The 21,653-nt window shown below is 45.4% G+C and overlaps 1 protein-coding gene and 1 non-coding gene across 5 annotated transcripts in view; both read right to left on the bottom strand.

Moving 5' to 3' along the window:
- Nucleotides 1–6,353, bottom strand: part of SPAG9 (sperm associated antigen 9) — a 139,580-nt gene extending 133,227 nt beyond the window's left edge. For 2 of the 4 annotated variants that reach the window (XM_045984293.1, XM_045984294.1), the window contains exon 1: nt 5,831–6,353. In XM_045984293.1, the coding sequence (XP_045840249.1) occupies nt 5,831–6,133 (303 nt within the window). In that variant the 5' untranslated portion in view covers nt 6,134–6,353. The remainder of the gene's footprint in view (nt 1–5,830) is intronic. The other 2 variants (XM_045984295.1, XM_045984296.1) reach the window with 1 other exon arrangement.
- Nucleotides 6,354–15,518: 9,165 nt separating this feature from the next.
- TRNAW-CCA lies at nt 15,519–15,591 on the bottom strand. Its single transcript has one exon. It is a non-coding gene; the product is annotated as a tRNA-Trp (tRNA).
- Between the last annotated feature and the right edge of the window lie 6,062 nt (nt 15,592–21,653).

Genomic DNA, 21,653 nt, shown 5'->3' with positions numbered 1-21,653 from the left:
GCCCCACCTTGGGTTTGGAGATTACTTAAATAAATCTAAAAAAATAAAAATAGGGGCACCTGGGTGGCTCAGTGGGTTAAGCCTCTACCTTCGGCTCGGGTCATGGTCTCAGGGTCTGGGCTCAAGCCCAGCATTGGGGTCTCCACTCAGCGGGGAGCGTGCTTCCCCCCACCCCCTCCCTGCCTGCCTCTCTGCCTACTTGTGATCTATCAAATTAATTAAATAAAAAACTTAAAAAAAATAAAATAATAAAAATAAAACAGGTTTGAACTAAGATGTAACATAACTGTCCAAAAAACTGCTGACCCTTACCCTAACTGACCCTATAGAGAAATTAAGTTAGCACCTCAGTCAATTCTTGGACCAAAAATCTTTAGCTCACTGAAGATACCACAAGATACTGATTTCAAACACCACTTAACAGGGGCGCCTGGGTAGCTCAGTGGGTTAAGCCTCTGTCTTCAGCTCAGGTCATGATCTCAGGGTCCTGGGATTGAGCCCTGTGTTGGGCTCTCTGCTCAGCAGGGAGCTTGCTTCCCCCCCATTTCTCCGCCTGCCTCTCTGCCTACTTGTGATCGCTCTCTCTCTCTCTGACAAATAAATATCTTTAAAAAACAAAACAAAACAGTTAACAGGGACTACAGAAGGACTTCCCTTTTAAAAGGAGTTTGAAAACTAATAACATGTCTATCCAAACATGTAAAATGTCAAATATTAAGACACCATGGACAACAACCTGTTCTCCTATACTGACATGTCACCACTCTCTCCTACTGCTCCAGTGAAATAAAAGAGCAAAGTTAAACTCCAAAAGACACTAGAGTTGACAGAATTAAGGGTTGAAGCCTGAAGAACCAGGGCAATACTAATTTAAATAACAGCTGTGCTAAAGACACAAAATAAACGTAGTTGAGGCAGACTTGGAATTTCAGTTTTTCAACTCCCTAACTTCAACAGTCACCATCAACAAATTTAAGTTTTAGGTATGCAAAATTACTTCACTCCTCTTACTTGATAAAAAGTCATAGAACTCATTGAAAAGACATCAAATTTTCCTTTTTAAGTGTTTACTAAAGAGATGAACTTAACTGTCATTGTAAATTATACTGCAAATTAAAATTAACTTCTTCCATACTTTTGATTAAAATATTTTTTATGGGGCACCTGGGTGTCTCAGTGGGTTAAAGCCTCTGCCTTTGGCTCAGGTCATGATCTCGGGGTCCTGGGATCGAGTCCCGTGCTCTCTGCTCAGCAGGGAGCCTGCTTCCCTCTCTCTCTCTCTCTGCCTGCCTCTCTATCTACTTGTGATCTCTCTCTGTCAAATAAATAAATAAAATCTTTAAAAAAGTAAAAAAATAAAATAAAATAAAATAAAAATAAAAAAAATAAAAAAACAGGGGCACCTGGGTGGCTCAGTGGGTTAAGCCTCTGCCTTCCGCTCAGGTCATGATCTCAGGGTCCTGGGGTCCAGCCCTGTGTCGGGCTTTCTGCTCGATGGGGAGCCTGTTTCCCTTCCTCTCTCTCTGCCTGCCTCTCTGCCTATTTGTGATCTCTCTCTGTTAGATAAATAAATGAAATCTTTAAAATAAATAAATAAATAAAAATAAAAAATTTTAATAGATTTTACTTATAAATAAAATCTTAATATACATTAATAAAAAGGACACACTGAATATTAAAGCCTGCTTTCGTGCCCACAATCTTATCACTCCATGTTCATACCCTTCCAAAGAAAACAATTTGACGAAAGTCTTCATATAAAGCATAAAGCATCAATTTTGTTACTGCTTTAAGTGCTGATTAACTGGGGAAAAGTTAATTTGAAAATTCTCAGTAATATATCTCTCACCTCGGTATTAAATCACCCCAATTTTTTTTTTTTTTTTTTTTTTTAAGATTTTATTTATTTATTTATTTGACAGAGAGAGAGGTCACAAGTAAGCAGAGAGGCAGGCAGAGAGAGAGGAGGAAGCAGGCTCCCTGCAGAGCAGAGGGCCCGACGCGGGGCTCGATCCCAGGACCCTGAGATCATGACCCGAGCCACAAAAATCACATAATCATAACATCTTCCCAGCAAAGATATTCTCTCTTCAGCTCATTCTCTTCAGACGTGCTTCTATAGTGCCAGGTGGAAGGAAAGGGAGGATGAAGAGGGTATGTCTTCATTTTTAAGTGAAATTTCCCTCCACTCAATCATGCTAAATAACTCTCACTTTTTAAAAATAATGGTGATAGGAAACAAAGCCCACAGCATCACTTGGAACTAAATTCCCAAGAAAAGTGTTCTTGGGCCATCTGGGTGGCTCAGTCGGTTAAGCGTCTGCCTTCGGCTCAGGTCATGATCCTAGAGTCCTGGGATGGAGCCCCACATTAGGCTCCCTGCTAAGTAGGAAGCCTACTCCTCCCTCTCTCACTCCTTCTGCTTGTGTTTCCTCTCTCGCTGTGTCTCTCTCTCTGTCAAATAAATAAATAAAATTTGGGGTTTTAGTTATTTATTTATTTGACAGAGAGAGATCACAAGTAGGCAGAGAGGCAGGCAGAGAGAGAATGGGAAGCAGGCTCCCCGCTGAGCAGAGAGACCAATGCGGGGCTTGATCCCAGGACCCTGAGTCGAAGGCAGAGGCTTTAGCCCACTGAGCCACCCAGGCGCCCTAAAAAAATTTTTTTTTAAATTATTAAAAAAGTGTTCTTAAACTCATTTGCCTACTTATCAGAAAAGTTGTGGTAAAAGAAACAGAACTCGCATAAACAAAAACCAAAAACACTAACATATCCTTCCCAAGAATAACATCTCTCTCCAGATCACTGTATAGACATACTTATGTTTTTAAAAAATCACTGACTGACAGCACACCTGTGTGACTCAGTAATTGTCTGCCTTCTGCTGAGATCGAGATCCTGGGGTCCTGGGATGGCAGGGAGCCTGTTCCTCCGCTCTCCCACTGCTTCTGCTTGTGTTCCCTTGTGTCCCCTCTCTCTGTTAAATAAATATATATCTTAAAAAAAAAAAATCACTGCTTGAGGGGTGCCTGGCTGGCTCAGTAGAACATGCAACTCTTGATCTCAGGGTTGAGTTCTAGCCCCACATCCAGTGTAGAGATTACCTAAAATCTTGGTGGGGGGGAGAACCACTTTCCTGAAACTCATACTAAACCTATGTTAACTAATTTAAATTTAAATAAAATCTTGGAGGAAAAAACCCCACTGATTTACAAATAAATTATTCATAGATTCACAGGGCTTAGTCTGGATAGAGCAGACAGGCGGACGCTCATCCAACTGAGCGACCAAAAACAGTCTTCCCGAACGCCTGGGTAGCTCAGTTGGTTAAGCGGCTGCCTTCATCAGGTCATGATCCCAGACTCAGGGGATCAGGGATCAAGCCCCACATCAGGCTCCCTGCTCAGCGGGGAGCCTGCTTTTCCCTCTGCCTCTGCCTGCCACTCCACCTCCTTGTGCGCTCTCTATGTCAGATAAGGAAGTAAAATCTTAAAAACTAACAAGTAAATAAATAATAAAATCAGCCTTCCTTTAGGTTGTTTTTAAAGACACAAAAATAGCAGACTCAAACCAAAAATTCAATAAAAACAAAGCAAAAGGTAAAATATTCAAGATAATAACATCAGTAGAATAAAGATGAAATTTCCAATTCCTTGCTGAGAATTCCTGTAAGAGATTATAGCATTTCACACCCCCTAAAACATTCTCACCATTTATATATCCTCCTCAAGTTCCACAAAGGTGCTCAGAATTTACTTTACACTTTCTGGTGATGGACAATTTCCAGGGTTTCAAGTACTTTTGCAGTAAATACCCTGAGGCACTTTTGCTATAATAGCAGACTCTTAGGCTCCACATTAAAGGCCCCAATCGGAGCACTCCCAGAAAATTAAACACAGAATTCACTTGTGCATATTGGCCTAAGAAAGACTTAATTTCTGGAGAGTGGGTAAAACTTGATTTATCATCTTACATAAAAAGTGATTAACAAGGTAGTTTTATGTTTGTGGTCTGGGAATTGGCTCATCTAGCATTTCATCAATGTTCTCTATTCTCAGGGCATGGCTCTTTGCCCAAAGATTTCATTATACATAATTTACAGACATATCTGAAAAAGTATAAAAAACAAAAAAGCCATTTAAAGAGTCATATACTTAAGAAATTAATATCCAATCAGGTGCTTAGCAATTAGTCAGTTGTATTTTCTGATTCTGCAACCTGAAGCAGGTATTTTTCTTGGCACGTGTGACCCTGGTCTTTTGCCATGTTCACATGGCCCTACCCGAGTTTAAAGCTGGAGGGACCACTTCTTTATCCAAGGTGATAGGTCATGCTGGGCCTGCTCCTCACCTGTGTATATATGTCTCTTCCTACTACATCGACATACTGGTAAATGCCTGTATGAGGATGAAAACACAGCATACCATCTCAAAAGTAGCACATGACCTCTAACAGTGCTAATAAACCACTGGAAACTGCGATCCCATCTTTAGGTTTTTTTTTTTTTCAATCCCTCCCTTCCTGAAGACTTGGAAATATTCTTGAAATAAAGTCAATTTTCTTTGGCAAGTGTAATGGCATTCCTTTGAGGCAAATGCATCACAAAATCAGAACTAAAAATCATCACTACAGTCAAGCTTAAAAAAGAGAATAAAAAGAACTATGTGACCTGGTACAAAGGTATGAGTGACAAAATAAAGTTAAAATGGGAGTACTGTTTAGGGTTAGGAAATGAGCTGCTAAACGTATCTCACGTCCTAATACCTTTTTCCTAGCATTTTTCAAAGAGAATATGTCGCTGGTTCAATGCTTTGTTATTTAGCTCCTTCAGTCACCATGTACTTAGCTAGGTGTGCTAGATGCTCAGAAAACAAAGATGAACACTCCACCTGCATTAGATAACTTCCACAAAAATAATGCCAACACAGCCTGAAAGCTTATATCCTTGACTGCCAAGAAGTCTAAGGTCTACCACTTGCACTCCAGACCTCCAAAACGTTCACAGACCCGACGTGAGGGCACCGAGTTCACTGCCGAGATGCTAGCTAGGGTTAAGGACACCTGTAAAATGCAGTCTGAAAAAGGTTGTCAACAGTCACCTACACCTCCCCAACCCGCCCCGCCCCCAGTCCTCTTTATAAATAAACAGAGGGTTTTTAAAGGGAACTGTCCAAGGTGACCACCTGACACGGAGAAACGCTTTGGTGTGTGATATCAACAAAATAAAATTGCATGCTCTACTTACAGAGTGTTGCTATACAACATCTAAATGTTGACAAAGTGTCAACCAAGACACCAAAAAACATAAAATAAAACCTCCTTCTCAACAGGGTTAAGACGTCACGAAGAAACTGACCGAAAGAGGGAGATCTCTAACTTCCCAAAGCAGCAACCCCCTGGAAAGGTACTGGAACCAGCGGAAGTTACATATCCAGGACAGAAGTGTGTAAATGCCCCACCACACACACACACCATGGTAAAAGTTTGAACCGCCGTCCGACTATCCTACGGAGGTCGGAAACTTCCCTAAACTACCACCGGCTACCGGCCACCCTTATAATCTCCGCCCTCAGCCAACCTCAGGTGCCCTCCAGCCAAGCTGCGGCTTCCTCCCACGGCCTTGCCTCCTCATCTCCCTTCCTTCTCCTGGACACGCAACCGCCTGCCTCGGCTTCCAACGCCGGTCGGGGGTCCCGGGGACCTCACGGCCGCCGGGTCGGTCCCGGGGGCTTCGGCCTCAGGCGCGCCCCCTCCCGGGCCGGGCCGCGATCCCCGGCCCCCCGCCCGCCCTCGGGCCCAGCCCCCGCCCTCTCCTCCGGCCGGCCCTCACCTCCTCGGCGTGCTTGCGCAGCGCCTTCTCCCGCTCGTACTGGGTGATGAGCTGCTCGTTGTCGTCCCGCAGCAGCTCCAGCTCCACCTGGTGCTCCTGGTCCTGCGCGAACACCGAGTCCAGGTTCTCCAGCACGGCCACCACCAGTGGCATCAGCTCCTTGACCACCTCCTCGTCGTAGCGCCCGATGAGCCGCTCGAACTCGCGGTAGATGGAGCCAGCCAGGCCGGACACCCGCTCCGACATCACGGCCCCGGAGCCGCCGGGCTCCTCCTGGTACACCACACCGTCCTCCAGCTCCATGGTGGCGGGCGGGCGGGCGGCCCGGGGCGTCGCCGGCTGAGGGGGTGTCACGGGCCCGCACGGGACGGGCCCGGCTGGGGCTTGGTCTGGGGTTGGGGCTGCGCCCGGCGGGGTGGGGGGTCCGGGCCCGAGGAGGGGAGGGGTGGGGTGAGCGCACTCTGCCCAACGGCCGCTGCACCAACTGCCGGGGCGGCCGGGCCGCGCGCGCCACACGTCACCCACGGGGCGGGCCCGCGTCGCGTCGGCCCGATGGGCGGGGCCCCGCGGGAGGCCAGGCGCGGCCGGGGGCGGGGCCATGCGTCATCTTGCGCCGGCGGAGGGGGCGCCGTGGCGTCAACACTCGGCGCCGCGCGGCCGATCCTTTCGCCAATGGGAAAGACGGCTGGAGGAGGGTGGCGAGAACTGTCAGCCCCCGGCTGGGTTCGCAGGGCGGGTCCCAAAGGAAAGGGAGGGGTTCTGGAAGAGTGACTAGCCGTCCCGAATTAACATAGCTAACATTTCTATTGCCTTTTTCAGCTCACAAAGGGCTTTCTCATTTGTTCCTCCCCACAGGCGTGGTGTGGTAGACGTTTGGCCTCCGTTTCAAGAACAGGGAAAGTAGGCCCAAAAAAGTTGTAGTTCACTCAAGGTCACGCAGCTAGAACGGGGGGAGGCTGATCTGGGGCTCAAACCCGTTCAGATTAAGAATCTCGGGCTCAGAGGGGTGCCTGGGTGACTCAGTGGTTAAGCCTCTGCCTTCGGCTCAGGTCATGATCCCAGGGTCCTGGGATCGAGTCCCGCATCGGGCTCTCTGCTCCGTAGGGAGCCTGCTTCCCCCTCTCTCTCTGCCTGCATCTCTGCCTACTTGTGATCCCTGTCTGTCAAATAAATAAATAAAATATTTTTAAAAAATAATCTCGGGCTCAGAGAAAAGTGGGAAACAGAGGGAAAGGGAAAGCCACGATAACTAAGACGAGGTTTCCCTAAGTGATAAGGAGGTCTCGACAGAACTGTTTGGGGATAAGGACAGTAAGGACAGCCTAAAACAGGAAGTGCAGAGCATTCTGGAGAAGGATGAAACTAATGCCACATCCTGCACTTTTCCAAACTGAGTTTCTGTGCTTCTCCCGTCCAGATTGGGAGGGTGGCATTTCCGGGCTCCAGCCACCTTACTTTTCTCTAGTCTCGAGGGGCGGAGCGGGGAAGTAAGTGGTTGGGGAGTACAGGAGGAAAGGGGAGGAGTCTCTGGGGTGAGTAAGTCCCATGATACGTGAGGTCTCCGCAGCCTGGGAGAGCATCACGTGTGGGGAATGACACAACACCCAAGCCTCCGGCGGGCTGAGTCAAGGATCGCTTTCCGGTCTTCATTAACCTCTGTAGATGGGAAGGGAGACACTCCCAAAGGTCCTCTCTGGGAGGCAGGTGACTCAGTCGTATTGAGGCCGGTCTCTTCAAAGAATAGGGAAGAGAAGGCAGGACTCGGATAAAGGAAGGTTTAGTGAGGGAGTACGCCATTCCCAGGATCAGACACCCTCGACTTGTTTACAAGTTCGAGTTTTTCTACCAAGTATGAATGAGTCTACCAAAGCCTTCCAAACTGGACCCACCTGGAGACCCACAAAAACAGTTGGACATAGGCCAACCTATAAACTCGGAAGGACAAAAATGAAAATATTAAAACTTACAGCGGTCTATACTGTCCCTCTTTCTCACCTCACTGCATACTCACCTTTATATTGTTTGTGTATATGTCTGGGTCAAGACTCTTGCTCTAGACTTTTCGTTCTTCCCTTCCTGAGGACTGTTACTAAGACATATAGATTAGATATAGATATAGATATAGATTCCGCACCCCCTCCCCGGAAGTCAGAGGAGTAGGAGAACCTAGGGTAAAGCTGCATTTTGTCTTTGTACAATATTATCCTACACATCAAAAAATTTAAGGGAGGGGTACCTCGCTGGTTCAGTCAGTAGAGCATGAGGCTCTTGATCTCTGGTTCTTGAGTTCCAGCCCCATGCTGGGCATAGATTACCTTTTCTTTAAGATTTTATTTATTTGTCAAAAAGAGAGAGAGATGAGGCACCTGGGGGGCTCAGTGGGTTAAAGCATCTGCTTTCAGCTCAGGTCATGATCCCAGAGTCCTGGGATTGAGCCCCACATTGGGCTCTCTGCTCAGCGGGGAGCCTGTTTCCCCCTCTCTCTCTGCCTGCCTCTCTGCCTACTTGTGATCTCTGTCTGTCAAATAAATAAATAAAATCTTAAAAAAAAAGAGAGCGTGTAAGAGAGCACAAACAGGGGGAGCAGCAGGCAGAGGGAGACATATGCTTCTTTAGGTATAAATTCGATATAGAAAGACATGAAAAATATATTTATGTCTTGATTTTAAGTTTCTGCTAGCTCTCAGAGGTCATATTTGTTTAAAATAAAATCCAGCCAAATATCCATCAGATGTTGACTAGATGAATAAAATATGGTATATGCATATCTTGGAATATTTAGCACTCAATAATAAGCAGAAATGAAGTGCATTTTACAATATAGATAGACCTTGAAAATACTATGCTAAGTAAAAGAAATCGGTCACGAAGGACCATATATGAAAGAACAGTAGTGGCTGGGGCACCTGGGTGGCTCAGTCTGTTAAGCACCTGACTCTTGATTTTGGCTCAAGTAATTATCTCCTAGCTGTGGGATCAGTCCCTCGGTCCAGATCTGTGCTCAATGGGGAGTCTGTGGGAGGTTTTCTCCCTCTCCCTCTGCCCTTCTCCCCCTCAAATAAATTAAAAAAAAAAAAATAAAGATCAGTGGTTGCTTTGAGCTGGCTGGGGTAATGAGGGAAAATGAATGATGCTAATGAGTATGAGGTTTCTTTTGGGGGAAATGAAAATGTTCTAAAATTTATTTGTTGATAGTTACATGACTCTGAATATACTAAAAGTCATTGAGGGGGATCCCTGAGTAGCTCAGGTCATGATCCTGGGGTCCTGGGATCAGGCTGCTGTGGGGCTCCCCACTCAACAGCAGTCAGCTTCTCCCTCTCTCTCTGCCCCTCCCCTCGCTCCTGCTCGCTCACTTGCTCTCTTTTTCTCAAATAATAAATTTTTTAAAAATCTTCAAAAGCCATTGAATTGTATACTTCAAAAAATTGAATTGTGTTGTATGTGAATTATATTTCAGTAAAGCTGTTAAATAAAAATTTATGGTTACAGTGACTTTATAGTAAACTCAATAGAAGCATACAACCATGTGATAAAGTGGAAAGAAAAAGATTTTATTTATTTATTTGAGAGAGAGAGAGAGCGTGCATGCACACACATGGCCGGGGGGCGGGGTCAGGAGAGGGAGAAGCAGACTCTCCACTGAGCAAGGTGCCCAAAGCAGGACTGGATCCCAGGACCCTGGGATCATGACCCCAGCTGAAGGCAGATGCTTAACCAACTCAGCCACCCAAACACTTATTTTTTTTTTTTTAAGCAGGCTCCACACCCTGTATGGAACCCAACATAGGGCTTGAACTCACAACCCTGAGATCAAGACCTGAGGTGAAATCAAGAGTTGGATGCTCAACCAACTGAGCCACTCAGGCACCCCTCTTGCAACTGTAAAATCCTATGATTCTCAGGGAGGGGAAAAAATAATAATAAAATAAAATAACATAAAATAAAACCCTATGATTCTTGTTTGTAGGTGGGAGTGAAAGACAGGAGAGAAGGCTTTAAGATTTAGTTCCGTTAGGGGCGCCTGGGTGGCTCAGTGGGTTAAGCCTCTGCCTTTGGCTGAGGTCATGATCTCAGGGTCCTGGGATGAAGCCCTGCATCGGGCTCAATGCTCAGCAGGGAGCCTGCTTCCCCCTCACTGCCTGCCTCTCTGCCTATTTGTGATTTCTGCCCGCCAAATAAATAAATAAAATCTTAAAAAAAATTTTTAGTCCCATTAGTCAACTCTTAATTGCGTAGACAGTAATCCTACCTCCTATAGTTGACCACCTGGATAAATTTCCAGCACCCCCCAGGGCTGCGATTATTGTTAAAGACTAAGAGTCATTCAGGAAAACAGGTCATGTTATGGCCTTTAGAGTAAATGTTTATTCTTGATTCCTAAAAGGAAGGAAATTCCATTTTAAGAGATTATTCGGCCTTACAAAAATAGTGAGGACACTAATGGGGGCAACAGAGGGGAGGAGTTGATGGAGGCAGGAAGGGAGGTGTTTCTTCCTAAGCACAATAACTATAATCACTGGAAGACTGAAATTACTAGTCCTGTTGTTTGTCTAGCCTTCTTGAACTTTTATGGTTATTTCTAAGTGAATCAATTTCTCTGCTTTCACAAACTGTATTTTCCCATCGGTGGAGAGAGGGTCTCTGAAAGAGGAAAAGAAGAGAAGGCTCCTAGTTCCCAAGGGCTTCCACCTATGGCAGTGTGAAATGACAAATAATCACAAACTAGATCACAAACCAGAAAGTCCTTGAGGAGACAGTCTTGCTGTGGAATTCAGAGTTCTTAAAAAGTTCCAGAGGACTTTTTTCAGCCCTCAGTTTTTCCTTCGAAATCCTTATTAAGGTGTCAGCATAAGATGGATAAATCTGTCCAGGTTGTAGTTGCAAGAAGGTCTCCAGGCAAGTGCTATTCCATTCAGCACCCCCCACTTGGAACTCTGGACTAGCAGAAATTATCTCTAAAATGAGGAAGCTGGGGTACCTGGCTGGCTCAGTTAGTGAAACATTCAACTCTTAATCTCAGGGTCCTGGATTTGAGCCCCACTTTAGGCTTAGAGCTTACTTTAAAAAAATAAAAAAGAAGGGGGTTGGGGGATGGGTGAACCTGGTAGTGGGTGGAGCACTGGGTGCTGTACATAAACAATGAATCTTGGAACACTGCATCAAAAACTAATGGTGTATTTTATGGTGACTAATATAAATAATAAAAATTTTAAAAAATAAATAAAAAGTTTTAAAAATTAAAAAATAAAAAATAGGGGCACCCAGGTAGCTCAGTTGGTTAAGCATCTGCCTTCAGCTCAGGTTCTGATTCCAGGATCCTGGGATAATGCCCTGCCTGGGGCTCCCTGCTCACTGAAAAACCTGCTTCTCTCTCCCACTGCTTGTGTTCTCTCTCTCTCTCTCTCTCTCTCCCTCTCTCTGTTATGAATAAATGAAATCTTCAAATAAATTAAAATAAAATGAAGAGGGAGAATATACGGCTAAAGCAAGAATCCCAGTACCTAAGGCTGTTTTTAATGGGTCCAAGGAATATTGGTCATATTTGTATTAAGGGCTATTTTTTCTCCACTTCCTTCTGACTTGGGTTAAGGGAAAGAAGAGGTTCATCACCCACCTCAGCATACTTTTACACATAGAACTGAAGTTCACTCTGGGAGTAAAAGATTTTTTTTTTTTTTTTAAGATTTTACTTATTTATTTGACAGACAGAGATCACAAGTAGGCAGAGGCAGGCAGAGAGAGAGGGAAGCAGGCTCCCTGCTAAGCAGAGAGCCCGATGCTGGGCTCAATCCCAGGACCCAGAGATCATGACCTGAGCCGAAGGCAGAGGCTTTAATCCACTGAGCCACCCAGGCGCCCCCAAGATATTTTTTTTAAAGACTTATTTATTTGTCAGAGAGAGAGCAGGAGCAGGGAAGAGGGACAGAAGGAGAAGCAGAGCCCCGCTGAACAGGAAGCCTGAATCCAGGCTCGATCCCAGGACCCTGGGATTATGACCTGAGTCAAAGGCAGATGCTTAACCAACTGAGACACCCAGGCATCCCAAAGATATATTTTTAAAATAGCAAGTTGGGGGCACCTGGGTGGCTCAGTGGGTTAAAGCCTCTGCCTTCAGCTCGGGTCATGATCCCAAGGTCCTGGGATCAAGCCCCACATCGGGCTCACTGCTCAGTGGGGGGCCTGCTTCCTCCTCTCTCTGTGCCTGCCTCTCTGCCTACTTGTGATCTCTGTCTGTCAAAAAAATAAATAAAATCTTTTAAAAAAAATAGCAGGCTGGATTTTCCCCCCGATTACAGACACATGCAGACTCGCTATAGAATATTTGCTAAATAGAGAGAAGAAAATTAAAATCACCCATAGAGTCCCATCTTCCAGATGTCACATAGTTAACATTTGACAATCCGTAGAGTGATCCAGGGAGTCTTCATTGTCCTTGGGGAGAAGAGTCAAGTACGTACAAGGGGACTTCTTTTCTCTGGAGTAAGTCAGCACCCAGTGAGACTTGCTAGTAAGAAACCTGAATTTTGGTCCCCCACTCCACCCCCACTCCCTCACTTGAGTCTCTTAAGTAAATAGATGAGAAAGACATAGATTAAAATTTTAGGAAACATCAGACAAACCCAAAGTCCATTTCCAAAAGTCTTTAAATAGATTTCATTAGGGATAACACCGCAAATTCATTCTAGTTTAGGAATTAATTTTGACACACTTATTAACAGTCATGCTGGGAAAGGAATGGAGGTGAGAAGAAGCTATTTCTTCTAAATGCCACTTCATTTGTGTATATGATTTGGGGGGAAGATCCCAATGATCTAAAACATCACTCCTGAAATCCACCATCTTTAAGAACTCAGTGCAATTCAGACAACATTTACTGCCTAGGAAGTGATGGGTCCTGTGCTAGGCCCAGGGTGAAGGTTCTAAGCTAAGATTAACATAGACCAGGCATAGTACTTGCCCTCCAGATGAGCAGTCTAGTAAGGGAGGCAGGCCTAGGAGGCATAAAGCATGTGCTAGTGAAATCTACATACATACAAAGTACAGTGATGGCAAAGAGAAAAGAACAGTTAGGTCTGGAGGTTATTTAGGCAAAGGCATCCTGAAGGATTCTGCCAAGGGGAAAGTAATCTCGGCAGATGCTTGGCTTGGAGGTTAACTCTCGGATTCAGATAAACAGAGAAAAATGATTTATTTGTTTTGTCTCAACCAAATCTGGCCTACTCCTGAGACCACAATCACAGAACAGACCTAGTTCAAAGGAAAGCTTCGTCTAGAAGGATTATTGAGGGGTGCCTGGGTGGCTCAGTGGGTTAAAACCTCTGCCTTCAGCTCAGGTCATGATCTCAGGGTCCTGGGATCGAGCCGCGCATCAGGCTCTCTGCTCAGCAAGAAGCCTGCTTCCCTCCCTTTCTCTGCCTGCCTCTCTGCCTACTTGCGATCTCTCTGTCAAATAAATAAATAAAATATTTTTAAAAAATAAGAGGATTATTGAAACAGTCCCTTTAGGTCACATGCGTGTGTGGTGTCTTTTAAATAAAAATAATGAGTCCTGGGGCACCTGGGTGGCTCAGTCAGTTAAGCATCTGCCTTGGGCTCAGGTCATGACCTCTGCTCAGCACAGAGTCCGCTTCTTCCTCTCCCTCTGTGTTCTCTTTCTCAAATAAATAAATAAAACATCTTTAAAAGAAGAAGAAGAAGAACACTGTCTTTTGGCTAACCCCTACCCCTCCCGAAACTCCCCGTAAGAGCACTGACAGTAAGAGGGCTAAGTATGTCTTTAGGCACTTGTTGGAGGTCTATAAAGGTGAATGGGATCTTTGGATCTTCTGGTCTCTGGCTGGTCTCAAGCAAGTCATATTCTTGTGTGCCTGGGCCTTCAGAGTTAAAGTTTTGAGCTACTGCAGCTCATGCCCCGCTCCCCATCCCCCATGTATCACTCCCTGTTCCATTTGGCTTCCTGCAACTCTGATGTTATGTGAGATGTCTCTGAAGTCTGGCTGGGGTGGCAGCCTTCCCTGCAGCCCTCACCTCAGAGCCAGCTGCTGCCTACCATCCACTTCTGCCACCATGTCCCCAGGATCGGCTTGCAAAGCTAAGCCAACAGGCCTCCCAGGGCCTGACCCCCCCAGCACAGACAACTTGATGTACTTGCTCCCTAGGTTGGTATGTGGGTCTTCAGGGCAGCATCTTCCTGAGCCCCAGATGCGGTGAGGGTAGAGTCCTTAGTGGTACTTTCCACTTATTCAACACCCCTCTTACTCTCTAAAACAAAGCGTGGACTTCCAAAAATAAGGATGAACATCTGACAGTTTTATGGTCTTCATACATGTTCTCCTTTCCTCTATCCTACTGATGTTCCAGTCTTAATAAGTGAGGCCTTTTCCCATTGTTGTTTCTCCATCCCAACTTCAGACTCCTGGTTAAATCTTATCAGTGATCAGTGATTTTCTCTGTACTTTGGGTGACCTGCTGGCAAGGCCACTAATATGCCGAAATGGGGGGTGGATAGAGAGGGGGCCAGAATACTGTGGGTAAGGGGCAAAAATTTTGTCTGGTTTGCCAGGTTAATGTCTTGGTGTATATGCTTCAACTGATTTCAGATCTTTCCCTTAGCATTCCATTGGCATCTGTCAATCTCCCTCCCTGCCTCCCCATCCCCATGTTACTTAAGGTAAGGGCCATGGTTATGGGTATGAGAAATATTTGAAAGAGTCAATGGACAGAAATTGCTAGATGTAGAGGGTGACAGAAAGGGACTCACAGGTTTCTGGCTTGGCAAATGAGTAAATGGTGGTACCACCAATCAAGAGAACTAATTCAGGAAGGTTGCCTTTTTTTTTTAAGACTTTATTTATTTATTTGACAGAGAGAGAGATCACAAGTAGGCAGAGGCAGGCAAAAGGGGAGGGGGAAACAGGTTCCCTGCTGAGCAGACAGCCCAATGCGGGTCTCCATCCTAGGATGCTGAGATCATGACCCGAGCTGAAGAGTGACCCCACTGAGTCACTCAGGTGCTCCGGAAGGTTACTTTTTAAAAATAAAATAAGTTTGGGGGTGCCTGGGTGGTGCAGTCTGTTAAGCACCCAACTCTTGGTTTCAGCTCGGGTCCCTGTGGTGAGACCAGGCTCTGCATTCAGTGCAGAGTCTGCTTAATACTCTCTCTCCCTCTGCCCCCACCTGCTTCTGCTCGCTGAGTCTCTCTCTAAAATAAGTAAATAAATCTTTAAAATAGGGGCGCCTGGGTGGCTCAGTGGGTTAAAGCCTCTGCCTTCGGCTCGGGTCATGATCCCGGGGTTCTGGGATGGAGCCCTGCATCGGGCTCTCTGCTCAGCGGGGAGCCTGCTTCCTCCTCTGTCTCTGCCTGCTTCTTCCTCTGTCTCTGCCTGCTTCTCTGCCTACTTGTGATCTCCGTCTGTCAAATGAATAAATAAAATCTTTAAAAAAATAAAAAATAAAATAAAATAAGTTCGCTTTGAACACTTTTGGTTTGAGGAGCTTCTGGGCTGGATCACAAAGAAAGATAACAGCTGGATAAACCATTCGAAGTCATTTGTTTATGAATGTAGGTAAGGCTTATCTGTGGATGATACTGCTAGGATGAATCGTTTTATGAAACACATGGTCCAATTTCACCCTTATATTTTTTAATTTTTTAAGACTTTTTTTTTTTTTAAAGTAGTCTCTGCACCCAACATGGGGCTTGAACTCATAACCCTGAGATCTGGAGTCCCACGCTCTACTGACTGAGCCAGCCAGGCACTCCCTTAGCCTTTATATTTTGTTTAATCAACTAATTTCTAACAAAATAGCTAGATGAAATCAGCAACCCCAAGGGAATAGGTATTTTATTGGGGAAGGGAAACAAGCCTGAACTAATTTTGGAGTTTATGTCTTCGCTTCTTAGGAAGGCAGATCTGGGGAAAAAAGTTAGGTTAAGAAAGAATGTTAGTGAGGCACCTTGGATGACTCAGTCGCTTGAGAGTCCAACTTTTAGTGTCTGCTCAGGTCATGATCTTGGGGTCCTGAGATCAAGCCTTTCACCCAGCAGGGAGTCTGCTTCAGGATTTTCTCTCCCTCTGCTCCCCCGACTCCTCTCTCTTAAAAAAAAAAAAAAAAAAAAAAAGGAAGGAAAAGACGTCTAGTGTCTTTCTCCTCCCATTTTATAGCCAATGAAACTAAGGCCTAACAAGTGAGAAGCTTCAGGGCACCTGGCTGGCACCAGCTCTTACTCTCGGGTCATGAGTTCAAGCTCCACATTGAGTGTGGAGCCTACTTTCAAAAAGAAGAGAGAAGCTTTGATTAGAAAGCTGAATGAGGGCACTGGCCACAGGGATAGGGGGTGAAGAATGGAGATCCCAGAAATGAAACAGAAAAATCCTCAGAAACGAAATAGAAAGATCACCTGAAAACAAAACAACATTACTTTAGGGGCGCCTGGGTGGCTCAGTGGGTTAAAGCCTCTGCCTTTGGCTCAGGTCATAATCCCAGAGTCCTGGAATCGAGCCCCACATTGGGCTCTCTGCTCAGCACGGAGCCTTCTTCCCTTCCTCTCTCTGCCTGCCTTTCTGCCTACTTGTGATCTCTGTTTGTCAAGTAAATAAATAAAATCTTAAAAAGAAAAAACAAAAACAAGACAACATTACTTTACAATTTCGCCCAGGATGGATCCTGTCCTGATAAGACTTTACTCCCTCTAGAGAAAGCTGGGAACTCGTCCACGCGTTGCCACGTCGCCAGGGCCGTGGCTGACTATTCCAAAGCAACTATGCATATATGCATATGTAATCACTGTGCAAACTGTGGTCGTTAACACCAATGTTAACATCAATGTCTATTCCCCCAGAAAAGTAACAAATCCAGCCGTAAGGACGAGGCCAGTCCACAAACAGAGAACAGGATATGAACAAACTGAAACACAATTAAGGACTGTTGAGTCGGTTTTCTATTTAAGGTCTACAGCTTATCTAAAATAAAACAGAAAAAGAGGGGCTGGTTGGGAACAGGGTGCAGTATCTGCTCAGAAGGGAAATCATCGCACGCAGGGCCGCTGTGACCTTTGTCACTTTGCTCCTCCACATAGTCATGTATGAAAATGACTCACCCCTCACACCGGCTGCTTATTTTTAGTAGGAGCAGCAGAGCCAGTCAAACACCTAAGCATAGCACCGCTGCCAATCAGCCTCACACACGAGAAGCAGGGAACAGATACCCACTTGTTCACACTTTCAGTTTGATCTGCGTGACTCAAGGGGCACCAGAGAGTCTGCCTCTTTCAAGGTAGATATTTGCTCTTGCCTTCTGCCTCGGTGCTGGGAACTCCCCACAGAGATTTATTCCTCTGGACGTGAGATCTGAGCATGAGGAGGTCCCTTCACTATCAGTGGAATCCAGTTCCTTCCTTTTACAACTGAGGAATCACCCACGGTCACCTCTGGCTGCAACAAAGCTCCTATCTAGAACACTGGACTTAGCTCCGTGCCCTCTTACCCCTCTGGTTTTTTTTTCAAATTCTGAAGTCAGAAGCCAAATAATATATATCTGCTATGAGATCATAAATCTGGTAGAAGAGGACATATTCTGGCCTGTGTCTCATTCTACTATTATATAAATGTTGCATATAGGGGTGCCTGGGTGGCTCAGTGGGTTAAAGCCTCTGCCTTCAGCTCAGGTCATGGTCCCAGGGTCCTGGGATCGAGCCCTGCATCGGGCTCTCTGCTCGGCAGGGAGCCTGCTTCCTCCTCTCTCTGCATGCCTATTTGTGATCTCTGTCCGTCAAATAAATAAATAAAATCTTTTTAAAAAAATGTTGCATATAAGGGAGTTAACATTTTGTTTATTATCAAATTAGCAGAAACCAAGACTGAGAGAAATATATTCTTTATTGCTTTGTAAAAATGTTAAAACTCAAAATCTTGGCCAAGCACAAGGCAATAAACACCAGTGACTGCGAGTATACAAGGGGTTTGGAATTAACTCCCAAGGTCTGAATTATGCTTCTGTCACTTACTGGCAGCACTGCCTTAGATAAGTTACTCTCTTGTACCAGTTTCCTCTTCTGTAAAATGAGGTTGAGCATAAGAGTGCCCATCTCCTAGGGTCGTTGTGAAGGTTCAATGAGACAATACACATAAAGCACTCTGAATACTGGCTGGCACATACGTATTCAGTAAATGTAAGCTACATTATTAATTCCTGACAAATTATTAGCAAGGTGCCAAGCCCAGCTCCATCTCCTATGGGTATCTCCTCTTACTAGGAGTCACTCTTTCTGTCTGTCTCTCTCTTTTTTTTAAGACTTTGACAAAGAGAGCATACGAGAGAGCACAAGCAGAGGGAGAGGGAGAAGCAGACTCTCTGCTGAATAGGAAGCCAGATGCGGGCTCAATCCTTGGATCCTGGGACCTTGATCTGAGCCTAAGGGAGATGCTTAACTGACTGAGCCACCCAGGAGTCCTCTAGGAGTCACTGTTTCAAAATCACAGCCTGTGTGTCTGTAGCAGTATCTCCTTTCTCCTGGAAGGATTTCTGCAGGATGAAATCACCCCTTGAAAACTACAGACACTAGGTATATTCAGGGGGCAAGTGGCCCAGCTGGAGATGGGACTTAAAGTCTTGATACAAGAATGTTTGAAGTAATTGAACCTGATGACCTTACTGAAGACAGCCTCTGAGATTACAGAGCTGGCTTCCAACAGCGTGTCCCCTAAGGGAGGTCTAGAGACAGGATTATAACCGAAGGGATGAGGGTTGCAGGGTTCTCATCCGGGGAGTCGAAGAATGAATCTCGAGGACAAAACAGGGTAGAGTGATAGCTTGTTAAGTGAAGGTGAGAAGAGATAGAAAGCTCTCTAGAGTGAGAGTTGTTCTGCGTGGGTTACCACTGAGGGCTTTATGGTTGGTCTTTTATAGAAAACTGACCCAGGAACTTAAATCTTCTTTTTTTTTTTAGATTTTATTTTTATTTATTTGACACAGAGAGAGCACAAGCACGGGGAGCAGCAGGCAGAGGGAGAAGCAGACTTCCTGCTGAGCAAAGAGTTGGATGAGGGGCCGATCCCAGGACTCTGGGATCATGACCTGAGCCGAAACCAAAAGTCAGACTGAGTCAGGCCCAACAGAATGAGCCGCCCAGTCACTTTTTAAAATCAGTGGGAGTTGTCCAAAAATGGTTGGGAGTGGGCAGCAGGCAGGGGGTGGGGGGAGGTTGTGCGGGTCCCCTGGCCGGCTCAGTCAGTAGAGCAAATGACTCTTGATCTCAAGGTTGTGAGTTGGAGCCCCCCACTTTGGGTGTAGAGATTAAATAAATAAATCTTTTTTTTTAAGATTTATTTGTTTGTTTGTTTGTTTGTTTGAAAGAGAGAGAATGAGATAGTGAAAGACCACAAGCAGCGGAGGGAGAGGGAGAAGCAGGCTCCCCGCTGAGCAGGGAGCCCAATGCAGGACTCATGAGGGATCAGGACCTGAGCTGAAGGCAGACACTTAACCAATTGAGCCACCCAGGAGCCTCTCAAATAAATAAGTCTTTTTTTTTTTTTTTAAAGATTTTATTTATTTATTTGACAGAGAGAGATCACAAGTAGGCAGAGAGGCAGACAGAGAGAGTGAGAGGGAAGCAGGCTCCCCGCTGAGCAGAGAGCCCGACGCGGGGCTCGATCCCAGGACCCTGAGATCATGACCTGAGCCGAAGGCAGCGGCTTAACCCACTGAGCCACCCAGAGAGATCACAAGTCGGCAGAGAGGCAGGCAGAGAGAGAGGGGGAAGCAGGCTCCCCGTTGAGCAGAGAGCCCAACGTGGGGCTCGATCCCAGGACCCTGAGATCACGGCCCCAGCCAAAGGCAGAGGCTTTAACCCACTGAGCCACCCAGGCACCCCAGTAAATCTTTTTTTTTTTTAGATTTTATTTATTTATCTGACAGAGAGAGATACAGCGAGAGAGGGAACACGAACAGGGGGAGTGGGAGGAGAAGCAGGCTTCCTGTGGAGCAAGGGGCCCATGCGGGTCTTGATCCCAGGACCCCAGGATCATGACCCGAGCGGAAGGCAGATGCTTAATGAATGAGCCACCCAGGTGCCCCAAATAAATAAATCTTTTTTTAAAAAATAAACATATTTTAAAAATCTTTTAAAAAATCATTTAAAAATCATTTATAAAAAAACCATAAACATATAAAGGCTGTGAAGAATAACAGAATGTGCCACCCCCAAAAGAACGCCTCTTGGGCATATGGATTATTTTGAGCTAAAGGCTATTAAGAACTGGTAGACATTGGGGTGCCTGGGTGGCTCAGTGGGTTAAGCCTCTGTCTTCTGCTCAGGGTCCTATGATCGAGCCCCACATCAGGCTCTCCGCTCAGCAGGGAGTCTGCTTCCCCCTCTCTCTGCTTGTCTCTCTACCTACTTGTGATCTGTCTCTCTCTCTGTTAAATAAATAAATAAAATCTTTAAAAAGAACTGGTAGAGGGTGCCTGGGTGGCTCAGTGGGTTAAGCCGCTGCCTTCGGCTCAGGTCATGATCCCAGGGTCCTGGGATAGAGTCCTGCATCGGGCTCTCTGCTCAGCAGTGAGCCTGCTTCCCTCTCTCTCTGCCTGCCTCTCTGCCTACTTGTGACTTCTGTCAAATAAATAAGTAAAACCTTTAAAAAATATATATAAAAGCATAAGCAAGACACTAATGCCCATTTTTTTTTTTTAAGTTTATTTATTTAAGTAACATCTATCCCCAACATGGGGCTTGAATTCAATATACCAGTATCAAGTGCTCCAAGCCCTTCTTTTTTTAAGGTTTTTTATTTTGGGGGTACCTGGGTGGCTCAGTGGGTTAAGCCTCTGCCTTAGGCTCAGGTCATGATCCCAGGGTCCTGGGATTGAGCCCCACATTGGGCTCTCTGCTCAGCAGTGAGCCTGCTTCACCCACCCCCCCCACCCCCGCCTGCCTCTCTGCCTACTTGTGATCTCTGTCAAATACATAAATAAAGTCTTTGAAAAAAAATATTTTTTTATTTTGGGGTACCTGGCTGGTTCAGTCTATAGAGGATGCAATTCTTTTTTTTTTTTTTTTTTTTTTAGGATTTTTTTTTATTTATTTGACAGACAGAGATCACAAGTTGGCAGAGAGGCAGGCAGAGAGAGACGGAGAAGCAGGCTCCCTGCTGAGCAGAGATCCCGATGCATGACTCAATCCCAGGACCCTGGGATCATGACCTGAGCCTAAAGCAGAGGCTTTAACCCACTGAGCCACCCAGGTGCCCAAGGATGCAATTTTTGATCTCGGGGTCATGAGTTCAAGCCCCACACTGGGGGTAGAATTTACTTAATTAAAAAAAAAATATATATATATATAGTTTATATAGAGAGAGCTTATATATATTTATATAGTTATATATATATCTATATAATTTATCTATTTTTATATAAATATGTACACACACCTATATAAACATGTATATATATAGTTTACCTATTTTTAACTAATTTTTTCTACCAACATGGGGCTCGAACCCACAACCCCAAGACCAGGAGTCCCACACTCCACCAACTGAGCCAGCCAGGTGCCCCATACTAATGCTCAATCTGATCAGCAAGTGAGTGAGCTATGGAAGAGGGAGACCCGTTTCTACCAGAGAGCACTGGTGCCCCTTCCCAGAGGTCTTTTTATCTGATCTGTATTAAACTCTCTTAAGGAGACAGTGAGCCAGGGGAGGCTCCTGGACCTGCCTTCAGGAGAACTGGTTCACCTTGCTTTGATCCCTTCAGTGTTTCTCCTGTCTCACTCTCTTTACTCCACTCCAGAGAGAGAATGTCTCCTGGGCTTAATAACTTC

Source organism: Meles meles, chromosome 18 (assembly GCF_922984935.1).
Source record: "Meles meles chromosome 18, mMelMel3.1 paternal haplotype, whole genome shotgun sequence".
Classification (NCBI taxonomy): Eukaryota; Metazoa; Chordata; class Mammalia; order Carnivora; family Mustelidae; genus Meles; species Meles meles.
This window is presented reverse-complemented; position numbering and strand designations above follow the sequence as displayed.